The following is a 25,481-nucleotide window of genomic DNA, read 5'->3' as shown; positions in this document are numbered from 1 at the left end:
AGCTGGTGATCAAGACACTACCAGTCAAACATATTTCAGCCTTTTTGAAGTTATATTACAACTTTTATAGGAAGATTACAAGTGACTAATGACCGTGTTTAATAGCGGTTAGTATTTGTGCAGACGAAGCGAAAATCGTTTTAAGAGTTCCTATAAGTATCGAGGAAGAATCCGTAGGAAAGAGAACTTAATTTTAACAGAGACAAAATTAATATCCATTAGCAAACATTGATTCAAACGAGCTGGAAAATAAAAGTTATTACCGAACGACGACAGGAAACTTTCAAGAGGAAAAAGTATATCCGCTATCAGCGATGCTTGACCATTTAATATTTAAGTAGAATCCCGTGGAGAAGAAAAACGTGGAAGGAGTATTTCGACTGAAGCCTTCGTTTCAATCGTAGTTAGCCTGTCTTTAAATGAACTTATTAAGAAAGAGTCTGAGTGAGACGGAGCGGGGGATCCGATGTTCTTAAGAATCTCCCCGTTCCTTTAGTTTTTGTTTTAAGCTCATTGCGAAAGTGCTTGCGTTTAATAAAAAAGAAACTGAGATCCGTTTCCCATTGAAACGGTTTCCTTTACTCTTATCGTCACTCGTTTCGTCGACTGATTTTCGGATTAATCCCTCCATTGAAGTCCATGCCAATAACTCGAAATTGAAGAAACTTCAATCGGTTGACCTGAAACAACTACTCCTCGTTTTTATAGAATCGCTGGAGGATGAAATCACTTTTCCTACGAAACGCGTTGCCATATAATAAATCATATCAGAAATGATATTAATCATAATCATGCAGTAAATTGTACAATAAGTCATAAACAGTATTGACAAAATTATATTTTGTGCCGTGTAGTAATTTCAACGAAAAATGATCATTCTCCAAAGTTGTCAATCCTTTGCATTCAAATTTATCGCTGGAAAAAATCTGTACAACTAATTTAATACTTCATCCATTAGTTAAATTACATTAGAATATTAGAAATGTTCCAGACATTTTTATAGCCACAATTAAAATTTCATTTATCTACGTTGTGCTAAAAGATTGACAAACAAACTATGTATATAGTGCCAAATGAAATTTTTATGCGTCTATTCATTGATCAATGTCACACGGTCAATTTGTTTTACACACGTACATACAACAATTCGTTCAGATACGTGTTTGACAATGTGTCCTAACTTCAGATTTATGACTGATATGTACATTCTGAATTATATTAAACTTGTGCCATACATATAAAGTAGGAACGTGTTCATCATGTCTAACAGTTTAATGTTTAACACGTGGCTTGGAATCATTGATGCATTAGGATTAACATGTAAAATTTCGCGCGAACGTGTTTCCATCACGGTTAAATCCGTGTATTTGAGTCGCGTTTTATCGCGTATAATATGCGTTTCGAAAGAATCCTCTTTTCGATGCTGAAAGGTGACGAGCATCCGGCTTTTAAATCATGCGAAGACTCTCGCCGGTAAAACACGAGAAACACGAGCTTTACATATCTACACCCCCGTTCATAAAAGGTTTTTTAAACAATTTCAGACACTTTCATCAGATTGTTTAACGGTGAGTTATATAAGAATGTTATTAGAGTACATTTAAAACAAATAGGATACAATAGACATTTTTTAAAACTCTTATACTACACAAGTGCGCATACGAAACAGAATATGATATTAATATCCGAAAAGCGACGAACATTTCATACAGATATTCAACATGGAAGTACGAAGCATCGAGATATAAAGAATCGCGCGAGATAAAGCACGGTTGCGATCCTAATAAATTCCAATCCTCCTTGTACTGTTTTTATTCCCGCGAAACGATAAATCTTTAAAGCGTCCAAACGAGAAAAGTCCATAACGCAGCGAACATGTACATGCGGAGAACAGCCAGAGGGGTTGAAAAAAAAACACAGGACAAAAAAACTGTTTACAGTCGAAATATTTTGCTTTGGAATCAATATCGTTTCCTGGCGATTTAAACATAGACGAAACCCTCTCTCTTTCTAGAGCGAAACAAAATAAACATGCCTAAAACGATGGCTACAGCAAAGGGTAGTCAAAAAAGTATTTTGGTGCAAACAAAAAAACTGTAAAAGAAATACAATCCATTGTGTACACGTACGCGTTGAATAAAATGGATTCGTCGTCGAAGCGTGAACATGCATCACGATAGAACAGAACAGGGAATACCGATTCGGATTATACTTTTCTTTCTCAACGCCCAAGCCACTCACGCCGGATTTTCTTTGCCTCATCCAGGTCCCTTGTCCCTTTTATCCGCTTTCTTCATTTCGCTGCGTGTAACTCGCAACCCGTGCGACGATCCTATCTCCGTATTTTTCTTCGACCATCCTTATTGAGCCTTCGCCTTAACCTCCCCCGTCGCCATTACGAAGCAACGATTCTACGAAATAACCGAGCCCGACTTTCTTTTCTTCACAGTTCCATTACCCAGTCCTCCTAATATTCCAGGATGGTTACAATCGTGATGTCATCTTTAATACCGAATATTGCGCTGCCAAGGGCACAGCCGTCTCTTAATGTTAGGTCAGAATCAATTCGCTTGTACAAATGTCACTTAAGAAGAAACACACGTTACAGAAAAGTGTCTTAACGTGCTCACAGTCATCGGTATCCTAACTGCGTTTGCTTCGTGATGTTAAATCTACTTCACATTCTAATCCTTATGTAGTACAAACATGAAATCATTTGATTTAGAAAGACGGAAATCGATACCTTCGTTTTGGGGAAAACTTTTCTTCATTTTTTTCACATAATCTGATTGTGATCGACAGGAGAAGAAGTAATATAAAATCCTGGTTAGGGGAATTCATCACATACGACAATCATTTTATATACAAGGTGGGCTGGAAATCGTAGTACAACCGGGCAGGGGATGATTCTATGTTAAAAAAGAAGAAAATATTTTGGTATAACATTTTGCCATCTGGAGCTCCGTTTTCGTGAAAATCGGCTCCAAAGTTTGTTCGGCTTCAAATTCTTGTTAGAAACTTTAATACAAAAAGTTAAAACACATAACGTTCACTTTTTTCTTCGCGATTATAACCAATAAAAAATTCCTGTTGCTCATTATATATAAAGTAAACTAAATCTATCGTACAAATGCTTATGCTGTCTGGTTCAATATTAAAAAAGTTATTCTATTTTAAAAAGTGTGTCGGTACTTTATTAAGCCACTGTACAATGTAATTTTAGTACGTGGATGTTTCAACTGAAATTGCTGTATTAATTCTAAAAATGTTCGACACTTTGATAGAACGAAATAATTACAATGACGTTCCAATTTCTGTTCGAGAAAAGACCATTTAAGTTGGAAATAAATTAAACTTCCTTCGACTCGAGTTAAAAACGTTCAACGATAGGATGAAGTTCTCTTTCCGCGCAATTACGAGCTAATTAAGGTAGAAATCACGAAGAACGACATTCCTCGAACAACCTTTTGTTTAAACAAAGAAGGTTCTACCCTTAAGGAAAAAGTTTGATGCAGCTCTCTGACACAGTCACTTTCGCCGTGAAATCGAGTTCTCTGGAATTGTGTGTCATTTCCTCAAAAATATAGTATCGTCTTTAAGTTTCGCGCGATATTAACCCGACCTACTTCCCAGAATCTCTGTCAGGTTCCTCGTCAGAAGTTGAGACAATTTTATCATAACATTTCCATGATGTAAAACTACGCTTTTAAATGTTTATCTTCATTAAGTGCATCTGCATATGTATAAAAATTTTTGTAAAAAAGATATGGATATGAGAAATACAAAGAATTTGTTCAGCACTGCAATAAGGACTGATTAAAAGTAAACATGCGAAATGCAATCTTGTGTAGAAAGGGATCCATTTCGTACAAAGAAATTTGCTAATTCAGTTTTGACAAAGGTTCATTTATTCGACTGTAGCGATGCAGGAGTATATTTTCACGGCACGTAGTGCACGCACAATAGCTCCCCTTTTTGTAGCGGAGAAAATCTCGTTGGGAGAACCGGAAAACTCTCACCGGGCGCGACCTCTTACCGAGCGCGGCCAATGGCTGCGGCTCGTTAGCGATCCGTGCCTTCACCGCATCACGGGCTGCTGCAACGGCCGCGTTAATTAACCAACCCGTGCTTCGGCTCGAAAACATTGCTCCAACACTTCACAAATTATCTGGTCAAACGGCGCGTAGCTTACGTCGGAATATAATGCAGTGCTAATGAATATTTTAGATCCAATATTATTGCGTACCGAAGATTTTTCGAACATCTACGTAAACGAGAAATGCGAACAATTATAATATAGATCTGTCGTTATTTTCTATTGACGTCAATTAAATTTGTTACATGTCGTCGTAATTAAACTTACTTGAATTCACAATACATAAATAACTCTTTAGCTACATGTATACATACTTTATTAGGTCCCGAGATTCGTCTATCTATCGAGAGAATAGTGCAAATTTCATATAAAAAACGAAACTATATCCAGCATCGTTATTTCTTTGTGGTTGAACATTTTCATAATGTCGCGCTTGAAAAGACTCGAAGGGCCTGATGAAAATTATTCGAGCGATCGGCTCGATTGCCAATTATTACATGGGCACGTGTGCCGCGTGCGCGGAAAGGGGGAACGAGGAATTACCTTTCGCGATTAAATACGCGGCAACGTGGCGCGTGTTCCTCCGGATCGTTAATCACTTTGTAAATAAGCGGCGTTTATTTGATTACAGGTTGTGGCCGACGTACGCCAGCGCGCATAACAACCTCGGAACGTTAACGGTGGGCGATCAAGCGGAGCAACACTTTTTGGCAGCGATACACGCGCAACCGGGCCACGTGAACGCTCATTACAATCTTGGTCAGCTCTACAGGTCAGTGAGCCATGCATAGTGCAAGATATTAATTATTTCTCATCGCATCTCATTTGTTTTTCTGATTGTCTTGAAATGTTCAAAGAAATGGTGTATCGTTAACAAATATCATTTATGTCGGAGATATTAATCGACATATGCAAGATGAATATTATGTGGTTAGCGTTATAGCGATTGTGTTTACATAATTTGATAATCAAGTAATAAATCATCTCCTGTATCAAGGCTTGACAGAGTTTCGTACGTGCTTACATTACATGATGCAATTTATGAAAATCAAGATAGAGATAGATATTTCTTATTATAAAGAATAAATGGAATATTGCGAAATGTTACAATTAAATAATAGATAACGTCTTACATGATGTATTACTAAAATTCTGCATGTGTTTAACAATAAGCTGGCAAAATTACGTGATTTATGAAGATCAAAGATAGACATCCTTCGCTTCACTTCTAGAACCACGATAACAATAATATTACCATCAATCATAAGAAATCGAGGATAATTTAAAGCAGAGTATTCTTTTACATGAAAACATTCATCATTCACGAAGATTATTCCCTCGGCGTACATGCCGCCATGGCGGGCTCTCTCAGTGCAAAAGTAACTCATTCATTCGCGTGAAAAATAAACGAGTCCAGGCCGGGCCGGGAAGCCAGCCAGTCGAAATCAAAGATAATTCCCGTCATGGACGAATGCCCCGGGGTCTAATGGAGTCTTCCATCGCGTGGAATAAACAAGCGTTACCTACAAAGAATCCCGAATCCGGCTCCTGGTCTCTATGTTATTAATGGCATATCGAGGTAGACCGAAGTGCATGTCCCGCGATAAATTTACCGTGGCAAGGTAATTCTGGCAGCACGGTCAAAATTAAAGTTTAATTAGCGCCTCATGCTTGATAAATTAAAGTTTAATTGATGGCTAGCCATGTTCGTGCGTACGCGTTGCATATACCTACGTACCATAATCCGCCCACGTACTCCTGCTTCACGCTCCATCATTCGTCGGATATGATAGGAAAAACGATAGTCATACATTTTTCAGCTTCTCGCAATTCTCGTGAAATCGAGGAGAACGAGTCGACCATCGGAAGCAGTTATAAAATGCCTTTTTACGAGATACATTTTATGAAATGATGTTCTGTATTATTCGCCAGCCGCATAAATGATATACGTACACATTTTAGCGTACATTAAGCAATTTATAGCAGTATTATAAAATGTATAGAATGCAAAATGAAGAATCTTGGCAAAGGTCGATTCAACAGTTAATCAGATTAAACAAGTCTGTCGCAGAATGATATTCCATCTGATATGAAACTATACATATAATATTAATCCCCATACATCTTTAAAATATTTCTACTAGAAAATCCATGCTCTCCACTCATCGAATCATGTACTCCTCCAACTCTGTTGGCACTCCCGTCGCATCGCCTATTCATTACATACTGCATATTCCATGAGACTAACTAACGCGGTGTCACTCGATTCCGTTTGTTCAGGAAGACAAACCGAACCGAGGAGTGCATACAGATGCTGCAAAAATGCGTGTCCTTGGACCCGGCGTACACGCCGGCCTACTTGGTTCTGGCGAGAATAACCACGGGGCCGATGGCTGGTGCTCTTCTGCGACACGTGGTCAAATTGCAACCCAGAAGTCCGGACCACTTGGCAGAATACGCGTCGTGGTTGTACCAAAATGGTAAGTGGACACCAAAGTTACAGTATAGTTTAAGCATTGTAGGTGGTGTTAGGATCGACGTATGTAAGATTCATTACTGGGTTGACGATACGTTTTTACGTGATACTAAAATAACGATTCTTTCTCAATAACGAATTACCATTAGACTGCAATTATAAGGAAATTGAATATGCAGAAATCATAAATGCCGCTTGTAATATGTAAAACAATTCGTAATATCAAGAGCTGAATAGATATTCCAATGTTTAAATGATCAAACAAATGTTTATAACGTTAATCTATATCACGAAAATGTATCTAAGGAAAAAAGCGGAACAAATATATTGTAATTGGTTAGTTTGCAACCTTCTACGTCTTTTTTCGAATAATTGTATACGGAAAAGGATAGAGGGAAGTGTAAGAAATGCATTCGCTCCTGCTGTTAGTTTACGTGAAAAAATGGCTAGAGGAGCTGTGTTCCCGTCGCGACGACGGTTCGAAGCAGGGGTTGAAGTAGTTTAAAGTAGCGAAACAACATCGAAACTCTGGCTGCGTAACGGCTTCGCGCTCACGGCTGAAATCGTCGTTCCTCTCTTCAGGCAAATGGCTCCCCTCCCTCAAGTACTATCTCAAAGCAATGGAAGTCTCGCCGTTGCATAGATCATCACTTCTGGGAACTGTTAGGATACTAAGGTCGCGAGGTCAGTGGCCAAGGGTGCACCAACTTATCACCAGGTGAGTGAACGAGATTAACGCTTTCCAATGAAGTTTCGCGCGTGTGACACGTCACTGCCATTTTGTCTGTGTTATTCGCGAGAGCTCAACCGTGCTAGGATTAGAAAGTTCGCTAGAGCTTCTGTTTGACGATTAAAATATCAAATAAGGATTTTGCAATAATGCTAAGGAATCAGTGACAACAGGTAAGTAATAAGCGATTTGCTTATTTTCATGAGTGACGGTAAAATAAATTGGCAGTGTAATAATGGTTGTGACGATTAAAAAATGCAATCAGAGTTTCTAATAATAAATGACAAAGTTCCGGAACTTAATCACTGACTACAAACTTTTAAGGAACACATTCCTGTGGTTATGAAAGCATTACAAGTTTACGGGCTGAAAGATATATTAAAAGAACATTTAGCAGCGCGCTGATCGTTCCTCCCCCGAAGTAAATTAGCAGAAGTAAACGAAAACTCTGGCTAGAGGAACTGCTTCGGTTCCAGTGAAAAATGCTGCGGAGCGATGCGCCGTGGCGTGGCCACTTGCTGGCGAGCAAACGAATCCTCCGAACAGCTTAGCCAACTTCGACTCTCGGGGTGACGCAAAACTTTCATCCCTCGATGGCAATCAGGTCGTTTGCCACACGTTCCAACCCCCTAATCTCGCAAACGTATGTAACCGTGTTTTAAAATTTAAAATGCCCTTTTTCTTTTGCTACCTATTTTTAATTTTTAATTTCAATCTTGAAAGTCCACAAATTTTCAAACTTCGAAGTTGTCAATCAAGAACATTTTGTCTTATATTATCCATTTTATATTTCAAACCTCTAACGTATCAAATTTATAAATGCTCAAATTGTTGGATTTTTTTAAATGTAAAAGCTTCCTAGTAGTCAAATTTCGTTCCCAGAATTTTTCACGTATTCACATGTCCAAGATATAGAATCCTTAAAATTACTCGTTTTAGAATGGATTATAGAAGTAGTTGGATGACCGTTGTTCTCACTCCAGTCCCTCTTTTCTTCTCGTCGCTCGCGCTCTGTAATCCTGTCGCATACTCGCGTCGCAGATGTCGACTATAAAACAACCATGGTAAAACCAGTAACGATTTACGCTGTTTTTGTAGGACGCGCCTGATGCGCACTGAAATTAATTCTTTCTTCGAAGCTGAGAGATTCTCCGATATTTTACTGCATTACTTTATATATATAAATTATTTTATTTTTCAAGTCAAGAGAACAATAATATTTTGTCAACAAATCAGACAACGTGCCAGTTAAACAGAATTATATGTATAAACATTATTACCAAGTGAGTTATATTTTATGGCAAGAATATACATATTACAATAGGAGCTATCCGTTAGAGTTAGAGTGTTTTTCCAAATTTAAAACTGCAGGGTGATGTAGACGTAGTCAGCTGGACCAAACACAGGTCGATTGAGCAAAGGGTCAAATTTTAAAGAAACAACGTTGAAAGCAATAGCGATGACCACAAAAAACCACAGAATCCTATATAGTACGTAGTCTTGTCAATTCCTTCGATATCCATCGTTTGACGAATGTGCCCAGGACGCGTGAGTTTTATGTACAAATACAATTTTCGCCATCCATCAAACGTCATAAACAACTACAAATGTATTAGAATCGTTCCGTATTAAAAACTGTACCTCACAAGTATACCCGCATATTTAAAATGTCTTATTCATTAAATTTATATTTTATATTTTTTTTATTATAATATTTATTAAATTTTTACTACTTATTCTTTTAATACTTATTTATATATATATGTATTTATTATAATACTTATTAAATTTACTTATAAAACATTACATCAAACCAAAATTGTACAGAAAAATTCATTTTTTCACAAAAAATTCAAATCATTTAACGAGTTAATAATAGTGTCATTCGTGCCATAAATTTTTGAGTCAGAGTATACAACAGACACAAGAGACGGAGTAATTAGAACAGCCCCGGCTCTTTGTTTCCCTGCCAGTGGAAATCTATATTAGAGGGAGCGACCGGTTGATGGTTCAAGGTTCGTTACGCGAGCTGTTCTTTTTTCTCGTCTGCCCGAGCTTAATGGTAGCCGCGAGCGAAACTCTGTTGCGGACACGGTCGTGACACGACGTTTCGCTAACATCACGACATTTTCATCGAATCGGAACACGAGCATTAGTAATAGAGTGACGCTCGGAAATTCCGGATACGCGACCCAAAGTGATTAAAGGTTGCCCTCTTGATTAGAGGATCGCGGAAATGAGTTTATTGTTCGCCGCCCGCTCTCAAAGCTACGCGATGCGTTCTGGGAGTTGAGTATTCAACATTCGTGTTATCCATAACACATATAAGCCATGAACATTATTGTCGTTCATGAAACTCGGTTGGTTTGCTCAATTTTCTGGTAAATGTATTAGCTACAGCGGTGGTAGACTCCTGGGTTTATTCCTGATTAATTACCTTCTATTAAAATACAATATACAATGTATTTGCAGATATTTATACCGTAGTGTAATATTAATTATACTAAGACGTTAATTGCAATGTATGCAAAAAAGTTATAAAAATTTAAAACCCTGTTTAGACTAATATATTGTAGAACTAATACAGTTTCGAATAGATTATACCGGCATAAGTGGATTGAGCACCTAGCGACCGTTGTAGGAAGACTTGTAAATAAACCATAAAGCGATAAATTTGTCAAATCTTACACTGCATTTTCGATCGTTTCATTGTTCATCCCTTGGCTAGAATCGGCTTATGAATTATTCACGAGCATGAATTATTCAGTGAAGAATTGCGGGACTGGCCAACGTTTAACCATGAGCTTCCTCGTCGCCTCGTTGTACTGTACATAGCGCAAATCATCGCCAGTAAATTGAATGCAATGATCTCTGAGAAAATAATCAAAGTAGGACTCTCTTTTCAAAAATTATAATAAATCTTTCTCAATTGTTAGACTACAGATTTGTATGCGAAACAGGATTTGTGTGAGCATAATTAAAAAGGTGTAGTCTGTCTCTAGGAATTCTTAATTTTACGTAATGTTTTAAGACACGTATATTTTTTATAAGTGTGTAAAAATTCATAGTTTATTCATTGTTTTTAGTGAAATGAGCACAGGTGAAAATTGAAATAAAACGAGTGAACAGAATGGAACATTTTTAGGTGTACCAACTATACATTTTCTGGGGCGTATATACGAGTTCGCACTACAGATTTTATGGGGCAAGTGAAACAGAATATTGCAGAGCTCGTACACTGCCGAAATAAATTTTTACGATATATTTATTTCGCGCGTATTCTATTGGCTTAAACGTGGCAGGTGCTGCACGAACGTCAGATTAATTTCTCATAAATCGCAAATACTTTTCGTCGATTGGTTCCAGATTCCATTTACGCTTCAAGCGTAGTGCCCCTGTTTGAGATTCAGACCGTTATTGCTTATTTTGTTTCCCTGTATATTATTTTTGGAAATGAGTTTATTGTTCGCCGCCCGCTCTCAAAGCTACGCGATGCGTTCTGGGAGTTGAGTATTCAACATTCGTGTTATCCATAACACATATAAGCCATGAACATTATTGTCGTTCATGAAACTCGGTTGGTTTGCTCAATTTTCTGGTAAATGTATTAGCTACAGCGGTGGTAGACTCCTGGGTTTATTCCTGATTAATTACCTTCTATTAAAATACAATATACAATGTATTTGCAGATATTTATACCGTAGTGTAATATTAATTATACTAAGACGTTAATTGCAATGTATGCAAAAAAGTTATAAAAATTTAAAACCCTGTTTAGACTAATATATTGTAGAACTAATACAGTTTCGAATAGATTATACCGGCATAAGTGGATTGAGCACCTAGCGACCGTTGTAGGAAGACTTGTAAATAAACCATAAAGCGATAAATTTGTCAAATCTTACACTGCATTTTCGATCGTTTCATTGTTCATCCCTTGGCTAGAATCGGCTTATGAATTATTCACGAGCATGAATTATTCAGTGAAGAATTGCGGGACTGGCCAACGTTTAACCATGAGCTTCCTCGTCGCCTCGTTGTACTGTACATAGCGCAAATCATCGCCAGTAAATTGAATGCAATGATCTCTGAGAAAATAATCAAAGTAGGACTTTCTTTTCAAAAATTATAATAAATCTTTCTCAATTGTTAGACTACAGATTTGTATGCAAAACAGGATTTGTGTGAGCATAATTAAAAAGGTGTAGTCTGTCTCTAGGAATTCTTAATTTTACGTAATGTTTTAAGACACGTATATTTTTTATAAGTGTGTAAAAATTCATAGTTTATTCATTGTTTTTAGTGAAATGAGCACAGGTGAAAATTGAAATAAAACGAGTGAACAGAATGGAACATTTTTAGGTGTACCAACTATACATTTTCTGGGGCGTATATACGAGTTCGCACTACAGATTTTATGGGGCAAGTGAAACAGAATATTGCAGAGCTCGTACACTGCCGAAATAAATTTTTACGATATATTTATTTCGCGCGTATTCTATTGGCTTAAACGTGGCAGGTGCTGCACGAACGTCAGATTAATTTCTCATAAATCGCAAATACTTTTCGTCGATTGGTTCCAGATTCCATTTACGCTTCAAGCGTAGTGCCCCTGTTTGAGATTCAGACCGTTATTGCTTATTTTGTTTCCCTGTATATTATTTTAAAAAAGTGATACATATAAAATAACGAACCTTTTTCTGTTTTTGACGATGAATACATTCTAATTATTTTATTAATTCTTATTGATTATAAAAGGTATTAACAATAATCTGATTTTGGTTCGACAGGATTATCTTCTACTGTTAGATCTAATTTCTTAATATGAAAAAATGTGCTGTAAATGCATATGCAGTACATTTTGTATTAAAATCAAAGTATAAAATGGAAATAAAATTTCTAAAGATTGGTTTGCAATATAATAATAAACTTGTCACTCGAAAGCATCATTCTGCATGATGAGGGCGTTTATATAAATGTGCGGTCATAAGCATTCGCTTTCAATCCCAAAAACGTTTTAATGCCAAGTTAATACATTATAAGAAAACAAAATTACGCGTTACGCGTACTGACCAAAAATACGCTCGCCGTATTATCTCCGTTCGCGTGCACGCGAATGCATTTTGCCAGCCGCTGCCTCGCGTGGAAAATTATTGAGCATTATTACGGTTCGCATCGCTTTCGGTTATTTTCCAAAAATCTGATAAACGCGCACTGCGTTGCCAGATATCTTTCTCTAGTGGAAATGGCCAGTCGCAAACAATACCATATACTAGAACTTCACCAATAAAAGAATTTCGAAAATAAATGTGAAGAATAATTAAATTTTTATTATAGCGGAAATGTATCTGGAACTTGATGATAGAATGTGACGTGCATTTTGTACATCATTCAGAATTATACTCTGTGTAAACTAAAATTTATAAATTCTATAATAAGTCGAATTCTACAAATAGTTATACAATAAAATGATGAATCGTTTCATAATTTAATCATAAATACATATCATTGCCGTTATCAATCAGATTCATACGTGTATAGTCTGGCTATAAATGAATGATAAAAATCGGTGACACGGAGATATCGGTTGAAGGCTGCATAAAGAATCGCAGCAACATGAACCGTGTCCCAGCTTTTTCGAACACATAAATTTCGAGAATAGCTACCGCGTCAGGGGACGATTCTATAGGCGACGATAACGTCGTCACCGTTGCGTTAAGCGCTCGTCGGCGCTGATAAATCGGGAATTTACTGACGTTACCTCCGTTTCTGTATTTTCATCCCGTCAAGCCTAGAATCGTGCGCGCACCTGTTCGCGCGACCAGATATTTTCCGAAAATTTATTTACCCCTGCACTTTCTTCTGAAAATGCAGGGAAGACAGTGCTTTTCAAAAATTTCTTTCACTGTGAATTCTGCTTCAAAATGTTTAGTGAAACTTTTTATGCATAAAATAGAAAAATTAATTCGATTCAAGGGAATTAATTAATTATTCAATTAAATTTGACGTAATTCATAATACTGTGGACTTCCATTCCTAAATGCTGTAACTGTACAAAGGTACGTTATATAGGAGATTGAGAGTGTGTGTGTATCAGAGGTTCTGGAAGGAAATTAAGAGATAGCGCAAGTGCGTGCCATTCCTACCACGCTAATTACCGGCGAGTTCGACATCGACCGGAGATCGATTGCCGAGTTCCGTCTCTTCCGCGGAAGCGGGAACAAAGATTGTAGAATCCAAATTAGAGTATGTGTGGAAATGCGTGGAAGGAGCTTCAGATTCAAAGATACTCCAATGCAACCGCTAGTACCGAGTGAAAAGAATAATGTAAGTTTGATTTACTGAAACACATTTCAGTTCGCAGTAACGTTGCGTTCCTATTAACACGCGTAGAGTACGTGAAACTTATGTTGATCAGAGTCAATTCGATCGTGAAGGAAATTAGATTTAGTTTCATATCGACACTTCACATCGACTCCTCCTTGATTTGGAGACTCGTTCCTGATCCCTAACCGAAATCCCAATCGATTAATTAGGTTTCAATGCATATACAGTATGATCATGTAAACACTTATTTGATGATGAGATTTTATTTGTGTTATGAATCGTTTTCTATCTGATTCCTTCTGTTATTTTACTGTCTGTACAATGATCGACAGACACTACTTGTGAGCCCGTTTGCCATCATAACTTAGAAAATAAGTTAGAAATACTAACTTGCTATACAGTTTCTCTCTAATATCATAATTTTCGTCTTATGCGCGATATTATTTGAACATTCGAGCTTACCTTCATTTTTCTTCTCTTCCATTCGCTGCTTTCCCTGGTGAAATTTTTCTCTTCCTCTCTCACTGCTCCCTTCTCTGTCATCATATCGTTTGCTTTGTCGCGCCACGGGCTTTATCTAGCCCGCAGTAAATGGCGATTTTATAATTCATAGAGCATCGTGTTTCATCCGGTCTATCGATGCCCCGGCAAATGGTCGATATCGTACAACGAGGAGAATGGGGGTGGGGAGAGAGAGGCTCGCCCACGCGTTACCAGCCGTAACCGTCCCTGAGCGAAATTTATTTCGCGTCAATGTTTTAGCGCGAGTGATGGGACGAACTTAATTGCCGTTTCGAAAGCTTCATTCCCGGCTGAGAAAGGAGACGCGTCCAAGGTGGACCGAGTAAATTGCACACATTATTATGAAAAAGGAACGTCGGTCGCTGCGGTACAATTCGGTTTCTCGTTAGCGTGGAAATTGTACGGATGGTAGATTAGCGTGAATTACGGTGGCAAGCTGTTGCACTGCAGAGGCATCGCGCGATTCTTTCCGTGGAAATTGTTTCCGGTGTGCGCGGTCCGCTATCCCGGATTTATTCTAATTGAATAACCAAGAACAATTGTTCATTGTTGAGCAAATGGAAGAAGTAGTTTTATCCGAGAAACGAAAAAGCGATTTTGTACCGAGCACGAATTTTAAGTCTCATTTGCTCTTATTAGTTTCAGTATTTGTTGCTTTAATCCTCTTCGCAGCGTAATCTGTAATACAACAAGCGATTTTTTAATTATAATATGGATTATCTAACTAGAAATTAACGTAGCTTCGCAACATTAAACAAAATTAAATTAAAGGAATTAAACATATCGTATACACAACACATTTTACCACAATTGTTCAATAATTAAGAGTAAAATACATCGTTTACCAAACATTGAAATTGACTATATTACGATAAAACAAATCATAACAGATAAATACATTTCATTCGATTTCCTGAAATTCATCAGAGGGAGAGGGGACTAATCAAAGAACAGGTAATATGTAGTTAGGTATTTCGCATTCGAGGTGGACAAGCGTTCTCTCGCGTGGGATGAATTAACCGAGGAGGATAGTTAGTAATGAACAGTTAGCTGGTAACGACGTGCAAAAGGCGGTCGAGGAGGCTAGAGGAGGTAGCTGGAAAAGAATAGAACGAGCAAAGATGGAACGCGGGCTGCCTTTTATTTCCTTAGGAAGTGGCGCGAACAATGAAGGTGGAACGAGGAACGCCGTGTCCTGAAGGAAAATTGCAAGGCCGATGGAAATTATCGTTGCCTGCTACCTTTACGGAAACTCGTGCATAAATATTCCCCGGAAATCGTTGAGCAAAGGCGTTTCGGAAAGTTTTCCTCAAAGCCCGAGGAATTTTCTAATCTTTCTCTTTGACTCCCAAATGACTATTGTATATTCAGAGACATTTTGAAGGACTTATTAATGAATGAATAATACTAGGATAAGTCAATAAGAATTAACGTGTAAAGTAGGCTAATCATATTAAAATATTTTGCACGTGTTAATTGGAATTTGTTGAAATATAGGAATTCAATAAGCTTATACAATTAATTTGAACCATCAATTAATGGAATCGGCGAATAATTAATTATAGTGGTATTGATTTCTCTTTATATGATATTGATAAAAGTCTCTCTATGTTATACAAATACATGATGATGATGAACTATATATGTACCTAAGTAAAATTCATTCTGTTTGAAATCAAATGCTTTTATGTACCTAAGAAAAAGCAGCAAAGGTGAACAGAATCAGTAGACAGTGTTACGTTGATGACAGAATAATTTCTTCTGGAAGAACACATTTATTTGACACGTACACGTAGAATCTGATAAAAGATCCTGTTGGAAGATGCGCACATAGTTTATGTGGGTATTAGATCTTGAGAATGCAACAGGGAATCTAGAGTTTAAATTTAAACAATCTTTCCGGCGTGGCCTAACGCAGGAGGTATACGTTCGTTGTCGTCGGGAAGAGAAAATGTATCAGGCGTTTTCCGGGTTAATGTTGCGAGCGAAGTATGTGACACGATAAAGGATCATGCGCGCGCGCGGCTTCTCCATGGAACTCGGCTATTGACTCTTGATATTCAACCCTCTTTTCCGCCTCGTAAACACGCCGCTCGGCCGCGAAAAAAGTACCCGGGAGGAGAATGAACTGGCGCGCGCGGAAGTGACGCGTGAAAAGGATGTGTCATTTACGAATTTATTTTATCGCGAGGGTGTGAACAGTTTGCTTTCTCTCTCTCTCTCTCTCTCTCTCTCTCTCTCTTTCTCTTTCTGTTTCCCTTGCTGGTTTCGCCGCTGAACTAGAAACTCCATCACCTTGGATGCGAGCTTGACTTGCGATATTTTTGCAATCTGTTTCGCGACATCTTAAACGTGTATTCTTTCTTATTATCGGGTATCAATATTGTTTCTTGTCCACAAAACATCTTGTCTTTTATGTTAAAAATGCAGTAAATGTTGTTCACGCGTTCTCCTGGATAAAGTTTATGTGACTGACGTTATATTAGAAAGTTTACCAGCCGATTAATGAATTTAAATAATAAAATGAATAAAAAGAAAAATTAATAAAAACATGAGTGGACAAAATATGAGATATAATAAATACTAATAAGTTAGGTAAACAAGAAAATTCTTTTGTATATTTTTTTTATTGCTGTTAATGTGAAACCATATCATAATAATATAAATGAATAAATATCAATCGGAATATTTTTCATTACCAAAAGTCATGTTGCATTATACTATTTTATCACTGTGAATAATGGTTCGCGAACGAAAGCGAATGAAAAATTGTACGCTCTCGCGAATAATGTGCCGGAACAAATGTTTATTGTAGCTCGCGTAGAGATCATTTTGATCGCGTTCGGAGCAGGTTGAAATATGTTTCGCGTATTTACGTTTCAGATGGCACCTGATGTTACGAGCGAAGCGGGGCGGCCTCATATATCGTGGCGATCTTTATATACGCGCGTGGCAGCTGCAAAGTGAATCTCGTCGTCGGGCGCATCAACATCAAGGCAATATCTGCTTATCGGTAAGCAACGCATACATTTTTATGATATAAAATTGTTGTCACCCTATTTGGATACTTTTGAATTATTTCTCGTTCATAATAGGGTTAAGTTATAAAGAGGTTTAAATTATGAACAAGAGACACGATCATTACTGTGAAATAATTATGTATAATTAATCGCGCACTCTCAGAATATTAACGATTACTGAATCAAGACTTCCTATAATAAGAAATTTCAATCGTTGCGGTTGGAGACGATTAGAAGATTACGATATTAATAATACATACATCAAGTTTTGGGAATTCTTTGATCCACGTTTCTTAGCATTTCAGTTTTTCATCGGCGTCCGCTTCATTTCACCTTTGAGTGGGCGGCGATAAAAGTAATTAGACGAATTAGTCGGTGACGAAGGCCGTATACCGTGAACCGGAACACCAAGCTTCCGTTTCGGTGGCCTCTTAAACTCTCACCGGAGATTAATTGAGATTCTACGGTCACGCCGTATCGCCATATAATTCTAATTAAATAGATTCGACTTTGCCTCCTGTCTTCTATCCCGTTTCGTTCTCTTTTACGGCCACCCCCGCTCTCCCGTACCCTCGGCGCAATTCGTTCCAGTCGTTAACGATTTAACTCGAGGAAACTTGCGCACTTTCGATGAGCCTCTACTTTATTTCATTTTAGTTATTTTTTGTATGGAAATTTTTTGTCGATTCGTTCGAGAATAACTACAATTCTACTTCTCTTTGCTGGTTCCTTTTACAATTGGGTATAAAATCAATTTGTTTCTTACAGTATTGTTTGTTTTCTACATAAACATTTTTCATATCTCTTTCATCACAAAGTAAACTTATTCTATTCACATGTCTATTTATGGTATTAAATATGTTATCATCAATGCAATAATGTTAATGTAGATATGATCTGTGGAGATGCACCTCTCCAGATAATCTTAGTTGTAATCGTGACCTAAGGGCGTATGGCATATAGACGCGGTGCTCTGGTAAGCATGTCAAGTCTCTGGGTGAAACGCGTCTAATTGTCTGTTGCAGGAGGGTGGTTGTTCGACGCCTCGTGTCGCCAGCGTGTCGGTACAACTCGAACAGGACAGCAACAAGTCGGAACAGCTGGAACGGGCACCGCGTTGCAACGTACGTACCTGTAGGCAATCCAGAAAGGGAAAGGCGCGCGTGACCGCGCCCGCGTTGCTCGTACAGAATCTCCTCGAGACACTCTAGCCAGGTCGGTAGCTCGACTAGAACCACTATTTCTCTCATCGAACCACTCGGTTCCCTCGCGAACAAGCTGAGCCTCTCGAAACGGGCTCCGAATGAAAAAATATGGGTCGAGAGTATTGTTTTGCGTGATAAGATTTTCGTCATGGAACAGAGCCAGAACGAGTCCTCTGGCATACGTATTCGATGACGCGATCTAACAACACTAGGAACGCGAGTTCAATTTTTAAAAGCGAGAAGCTGTACGTAGGCTGCCTGGCTAATACTTGACGAACACAATAAACCTACTATCGATAGCGTCGGGGTATCTCAAATCAAGTATAAATTTGTTGTTGCAATTTGTCGGGTGTGCTTTCGACGTTCTCCGAGAGATGAAAATTCTTGCGATGCTCCGACTTTTTTCAATATAATTTTCGTGCACCATCGATATGGAAAGTTGTTGGAAAGAAACTATTCAAAAATACGAATCGAATATATCAATTAACAATTTCTTCCTAAAAAAGTAATTCACATGCATACTGGGGGAGTCAATAAGAAATGTCATTAAGAATAACGTAATATTTATTAATTTTATTCTAGAGTGTCACTTAAATGAATTTTAATTTATTGAAATATTAGAATGGATTCAGTTAATAAGATTCATGAAGTAGGAAATTCATTTAAGAAATTGTTTGATACAATGAAATAATTCGTGTATTCATACGAATGTTTTTTGTTGATTCATCCTGTGTATAACTTTCTGGATGCTAGGAAATGAGAAAAAACGTGGGGATTTTTAAACCGTGAAAATTACATAAATCACATTTCTCTCGCATCATGTTCGACGACAACAGTTTCGAAGAATATTCTTTTGCCATTCCGCGCATTCCTACGAGATGGAAAAAGCTTGGCCTCCGTTTTGGCCAGTGTGGAATGTGTAAATACTATCGAATACATAGACCTGAGTTGATATTATTTTTCACACACGAATTTCGATCAGGACTTTCACGAGTGTTTACCAGAAACAAAAATGTAAGGATCTCTGTATAAAGGAATTTTCCTCGGATCATTCTGTGCGTGTTTTTGTCTCCAATTACGCCGGACACGTAGTATTCCGCACGTTACTGTAACTACACGGTGCCAATATTTAACACGTAATATGGCGTTCGCCGTTCGATATGGCTTTTTTAAAACAATTGAGTATTTAAGACGATGACGGATGGAACGACGAAGGAGAATAATAATAATAATGATGTATCGTCATTCTTCGATGAGCTTTTTTCGGCAACGTTTCAAACCGTTCGATGAAGTACGATTTCCGATCGGCTCTTATATTGTATTTCGTTTTGTATAAAAATACTGCTGAAAAAATCAAAGAACTTTTGTTTGGTACATGGTTATTTGTTATTTGGTATTGGTATTTATTAATATCTATGGTCGATATGCCAAGCAATTTTATGAAAAATTTTTCAAGATATGTGTTCTGTCGATAAACTAATAATGGCATCAGAAAATATTAGAAAACAGAAATATTTTGAATTTAGAATAGATATTTTCGAACCTATATTAGGCCGGAAAAATTGTCAAACTGAAAATGGAGAGGAAACTAAGAAAAGAAGACATTAGCCTCTTGGTTTATTAAAACCAAACGGATATCAATTAAAACAATTCGATTATGACAGACCTGTAATTCTTCTTAATTGAAAATAAAAAACGGTCACAGGATACACATGATTATTTTCTCTATCCGTATTTTTTCTTTACGTGCTTGCCAGTTAAGGTAAATCGCTTTAAACGAACGCGTTTGTGGGAAACGTTGCCAAAACTTAATGGAAGACCAATGTATATACGCTGTACACTAATAAAAAGAAAAGGAAAAGAAACATCGAAACATTCGGCGATGCTTTTTGAACAATTCTCTATAATATTGTATGTACGTTTGAGATTAAGTATAACTCGGATGAATTGCACGCGCGTGATTATCGAGAATGGATCAGACTTGAGAGTTTCTGAAGAGAAAGAAAGAGAGAGAGAGAATGGGTATGCAATGGGAACTCGAAATAAGATTCGCAGATGTCAAGATGTATAGACGTGACGTGAATCTCTGTTTGGTAAGGCTTGTGTCGGTTCGTGTATACGTTCTATCTCTTCTCGTGCGATCCTCCCCCCTTATATGCCACCCTTTCCCCGATTCATCCGTCGAAAAATTTTCAAATCGAAGCACGTTGGTGACGAGATAGTGGAGACTGTCGTTGGCCAAGCAGCAATTTACCTTAGCTTCTAAGTTACCGAATTCGTTGCCATCTTGGGTAACGAGAGTGGTAGCGCTTGGCTAGTCGCTAAAGGTCGAGATGAAATATTTTTTTAAACGCGCCGCCGTCAACGATGCTTCAATATTGAATCGTGTGCTGGGTGTTGCGTGACTTCTTCTCCTTCCAAGGAAATTGCGATTAAAAATTATCAATTGAAGCTTGTCAACACTTAAGATCGATCGAATATAGAGAAAGTGTATATGACATATAACTGTTACATGTTTCACAAGAAGATATACAAGGCTATCATATAAGATACAGACTGTGAATGAAACAGTAAAGACAAGATCCCTTGGTGTCCAATAATAATTGAAAACTGTTTTGTCCTTCACATTTGATAACACATTAAATTGAATGATTTACTAATCATATTTTGTACACCTGTACGCACGCAACACTTGAGGTGCACGCGACGAGATTAATGTGAAACTATCGTTGCTTGAATCTCCCAAGAAAGAAGTTGAGCGTGTAAAACCTTGCGCACAAATCGGTTACGATTTGACGGCTCGACGAAGCTGATACGACGTGAGGAATCGATGTAATTTAAGGATCCAGCATAATTCCTTGAGACGACGATGTAAACGTTATTTTATTATCGTAACGAATAGGTAACGGAGAAGTATTTATATAGCTATGCTTTAATACCTGAACGGTACCGAAATTGTTAACAATAATTGCTCAGCAAATAAGACGAACAGACAAGATTGTTCATCGCTTACTGTGTACAGTACAACACAATTAAGAAACCAAACTACGGCTTCGTTTATTCAACTTTATCAGTTGCGTGCAATAAGTATATCATTTGTCGTTCCCTTTTAATCATCAGAGAAAGAAAGCTTACGTGAAAGAAAATTACTTTCGCTATGCATGAGATTTTGCAACAAACTATGTACGTCAGAAAATGAGAATAAAACGGCTCGAGCTTCAGTTCCTAACGGAGTTCAAAACAATTTTCACTTGTCGCGTTACTTTCTTTTACAAACTTTCTGATAAAAAAGAGTCGTTGGAACTCGATGATGCGACGGGGCCCGATTTCGCGTCGATTCAACGGCCAACGACTGAAACGAGGTAAAGGAAAAGATAAACCAATGGGAAGACGATATTCTTATTTATTGGGGTAGATGAAAGCACTGGCTGGGTCGAGGCGGGATCGGTCCGTACGTGGGCCGCGTATATTATTAGCAGCAAAACTTAATTAGTCTAGGTTATTACTCCATAGACCAGTTTGTACAATACGTTATCGCGCATATTCAATGTGAATACGAATGCAATTATAAATTATCATAATAAAGTGTATGTTTATATACATGTACCGGGTATTTCGTTCGATTTATGTTCCGATATCTGGACACCGACGCCAATACATATTTCCGACCCGATATGTCTCTCCCTCCGACGTTCCTATACGTACCACATCAATTACCCAGTTTTAGCGCGTTTAATTACGGCTGCTCGGTCAAAATTGCGGTTTTGCCGATCATGGCACGGGACGAATTTGTGGATCGCTTTCGTCCTGAATGGGCCGAACAAACGCGTCCCAAGAGACGGAATTATCGAACGTGTTGGATAAACTTTATCAGGGAAACACCACAATTGTTTGGCAGTCCTTATTTTACTATTTCACGTTCTTTTCTACACCTACTCTTTCTACTTCATCAATCATACTATTTTTATAATAGTCAGTCGCAGAACAACAACGGATGTTATTAATTTATATCGTATTTCATTAAAGTTATAATTTAAACAGAAATACAATTTTTGTCAAAGTATTAAATTGATTTCCGAATTTTATTTCCACTCTTCTATCGAATTATGAAATAATATTTACTGTTCTCGTTTTCGTCGCTGATTTCGTCGTTCATCTTGTTATCCTTCCCACCTGAATCAACAAAAAAAGGACTACGCTGTATTGGTTTTGGCGAGACATTTATTTGATTTATTTGACTCGTAAAGATTCCTGTCGTTGAGGATTCGCAAACATTGCAGTTTGCTTAATCAAGGAACTGGCTGACGTACTGGGACTGTGAAAACCCAGCAGGAAGAAGTTTCTCGGACATGGCAATCATCTGTGTCTAAGGTCAACATCGTCAAGGTAACTTGGTCAGATGAGACAATTTCTGAAATTCTTTCACAATAAATGTGTCCACGCTATTAGTGATTTACTAGAATTCTCTATAGGGTACTATTGTAATAAATCGCAAATCATAAATCAGTGTCTTTATTGCTCTAATTCGTATAAATTGTATCCGTGATTTGAATTCACCATCTGTATTTCGAATCAGTATATCGTGGAACACGCAATACAATTAATTATTATTCCTACTCATATATTAGCTTCCAAATAGTCCGTATTTTGTACCCTTAAATAGATAGGTGGATTCACTAATTTAAATTCCTTGCCAGATAGATCTAACCAACATCAATTGACTATAATTAATTGCTGTAATTCATGATTCGAATGTTGGATGTATTCATTCCATAATACACGTAGTACATTAAGCATATTCATTTACAATTTCTCTATCAAAATTTCATCGAACATTCAGCCAATTCATCCCCGCTAATACTCTTTGCTTTGCAATATGGATTAACTACCGTTTGCTTCAGTTTCAATTTCATTGACTCCTGTCAATTATTAATCTGCCTCTATTGGAAAGAACAGCATGCTTTTAATGTCATGGACCTGGTATCTTTATTTTTGAAATTATTTTATATTCTCGTAGCATTTATTTATTTATATTCAATTAATAGGAAAAATCTAATTCCAAGTTATCAAATTATCAGGTAGCCAATCTGACTAGCGTGAGCCATAAACTAAGTTTTATTTAGTATACTCATTTTATCTTTATCTACTTATTTATTGTTTATTGACCCATTAGCATAATTAATATTTTAAGGCATAAGCATTTATTGTTTTTCACTTATTAGTTTAATTAATATTTTAAGACGTAAGTTAAAATTGTTATTATTTCTAAACGTCAAAATTATGTCAAACTATAACATCATCAATGCCGAGTCGAGCATTGAAAAAAACAAGATATAGACTTATTACTCTTTTAAATTTTGTTTTGCTTTGTTCCCCTAGGGAAAATTAACACGAGTCGGAGGTTGCTCGGAATCGTTATCCCAAGTTGTACAGCATGAAAAGGATTGGTAACTTGTTGAGTTATAACTGATATGTCTGCATTGTAAATTTTCTTGCAGAATCGTACAACCTACAAAACAATTTGAATATCCAACTCCCGGGCATGAATTTATCGGTGTACTCAGTTGGCCGTGTACACACCTGAGCATGTCTCGGGAGAAGGAGTACGCAGGTGGTTGGGAAGAGTCACCCGGCTTTATGCTCGACTCACAATGAAACGCTCTTGCCTGGAAATAATAGAAACCAGCCGCAGCGGAGAATTTCGGGTAGACCGGCTAGGTAAGTATGTATCGTGCAATTTTAACGGTAATTGCTTGTGGCTTAACGCGTCACAATTGGAGTAGCCTTTATTTCGCCCGGAGGGATGGTTTCGCTCGAGGGCGGAAGAGGCGGTACCCACTGAAAAGCCCTGCGAATGTATTCTGCACGATTACGCGAGGGAACGCACGGCCCTTGCTCTTTCCCCCTTTCAACCTACCCCTGAAACGTGAACGAACTTACTATACCAGCTGATCGATGCATAATGCACGCGTCGGAATCCTGTGTAGGTTGGCTCTGAGTTGGGAGTTTGTTTCCCGTGAGGAACGATGTTCGAATTAAGGTCCGCAAATGGAGAACTCGGTTATGATTCGCTTCTATAGTTGGTAATTATACATACATAGTGTAGTATGGGCGGTGACAATTATACATAGTTCATGTATCTAATAGAACGTACGTTTCACAAGTGCGTTATATTTGTTCAAAAACTATTAACTCTATAAGGATCATAGCGTTAAGGCGGTTTCAATTTTCTCAGATTTCCCTTAGATCGTGTTAACAAGTTCCAAGTTGGCTATTTACTAAATACATAATACAAGAATTTTGGAAATGTTAACCGATTTTTATAAAATAATTTGTTCGTTAAGGGATCAAATAAATAATAACTGGGTGGAAACTTAAGACTACGATACAATTTTTCAAAATTTTTTCCACTCTCGCCGAAATTAACGTCAATGATCCAAGCTTGAGTGGCTATACCAGTGTGACCGCTCAAAATTTAGGTGATATTTAGAAATTTTTTTTAAATAAAGTATTCCATCGAATGTTTTTAGAGTTCAGGGATGTATTTGCTTATAGTTGAAATGTACAAAATAATTTTTTCGTATAAAAATATTGATGTGCGACCGACTTGCACTATCTCCCGAGACACCAAAAAACAGTTCGTCCACTGCTGCAGTGATACTGGCCGCTAGAGTGCTTGACATGAAAAAAAAAATACGCTGTTAAACTATATAGAAGGTATTCTCCGTACAAGCTACTTGAAAAATATTAAAATCTGACAAAATGGCGGAGTTTTGAAAAAAATTGTGATTTATCCTTAAAAAAATAGTTGTTTTTTCGATGCCAGATTGACAGTTTCCATTCATTCAAATAGTACATTGTGTACCTAGGGCGCAAAATAGGGCATTCTAGCACTGGCAAGAGCGAAGCGAGGGCGACAAAGTCACACGAGTGACAGAATGCCCTTTGCGCCCGTGGTGCACATACAATTTTTTGACACGCCGGGCGAGAAATTCGATCATTGAGAATTGTACGTTCAGCTTAATTACAAAGAAGGGGGTACAGGGGGCGAAGTCCCCTGGTGGGGTTCGGGGGGGACGATGTCTCTCCGGGAAGGGTTGTGGGG

At 37.6% G+C, this 25,481-nt stretch overlaps 1 protein-coding gene across 1 annotated transcript in view; it reads left to right on the top strand.

The window, feature by feature from the left end:
- LOC108621945 (transmembrane and TPR repeat-containing protein 1) overlaps nt 1-21,982 on the top strand; it is a 258,139-nt gene extending 236,157 nt beyond the window's left edge. Inside the window, exons 11-15 of the mRNA XM_018019556.2 lie at nt 4,728-4,868; nt 6,377-6,576; nt 7,155-7,290; nt 17,035-17,164; nt 18,197-21,982. Coding sequence (XP_017875045.1) covers nt 4,728-4,868; nt 6,377-6,576; nt 7,155-7,290; nt 17,035-17,164; nt 18,197-18,382 — 793 coding nt within the window. The 3' untranslated portion in view covers nt 18,383-21,982. The remainder of the gene's footprint in view (nt 1-4,727; nt 4,869-6,376; nt 6,577-7,154; nt 7,291-17,034; nt 17,165-18,196) is intronic.
- The last annotated feature ends 3,499 nt before the right edge of the window (nt 21,983-25,481 follow it).

Source organism: Ceratina calcarata, unplaced genomic scaffold (assembly GCF_001652005.2).
Source record: "Ceratina calcarata isolate Rehan_Ccalc_2016 unplaced genomic scaffold, ASM165200v1 scaffold189, whole genome shotgun sequence".
NCBI classification, from domain to species: domain Eukaryota; kingdom Metazoa; phylum Arthropoda; class Insecta; order Hymenoptera; family Apidae; genus Ceratina; species Ceratina calcarata.
Note: the sequence above shows the minus strand (reverse complement) of the source record. Positions and strands in the feature narration are given on the sequence as shown.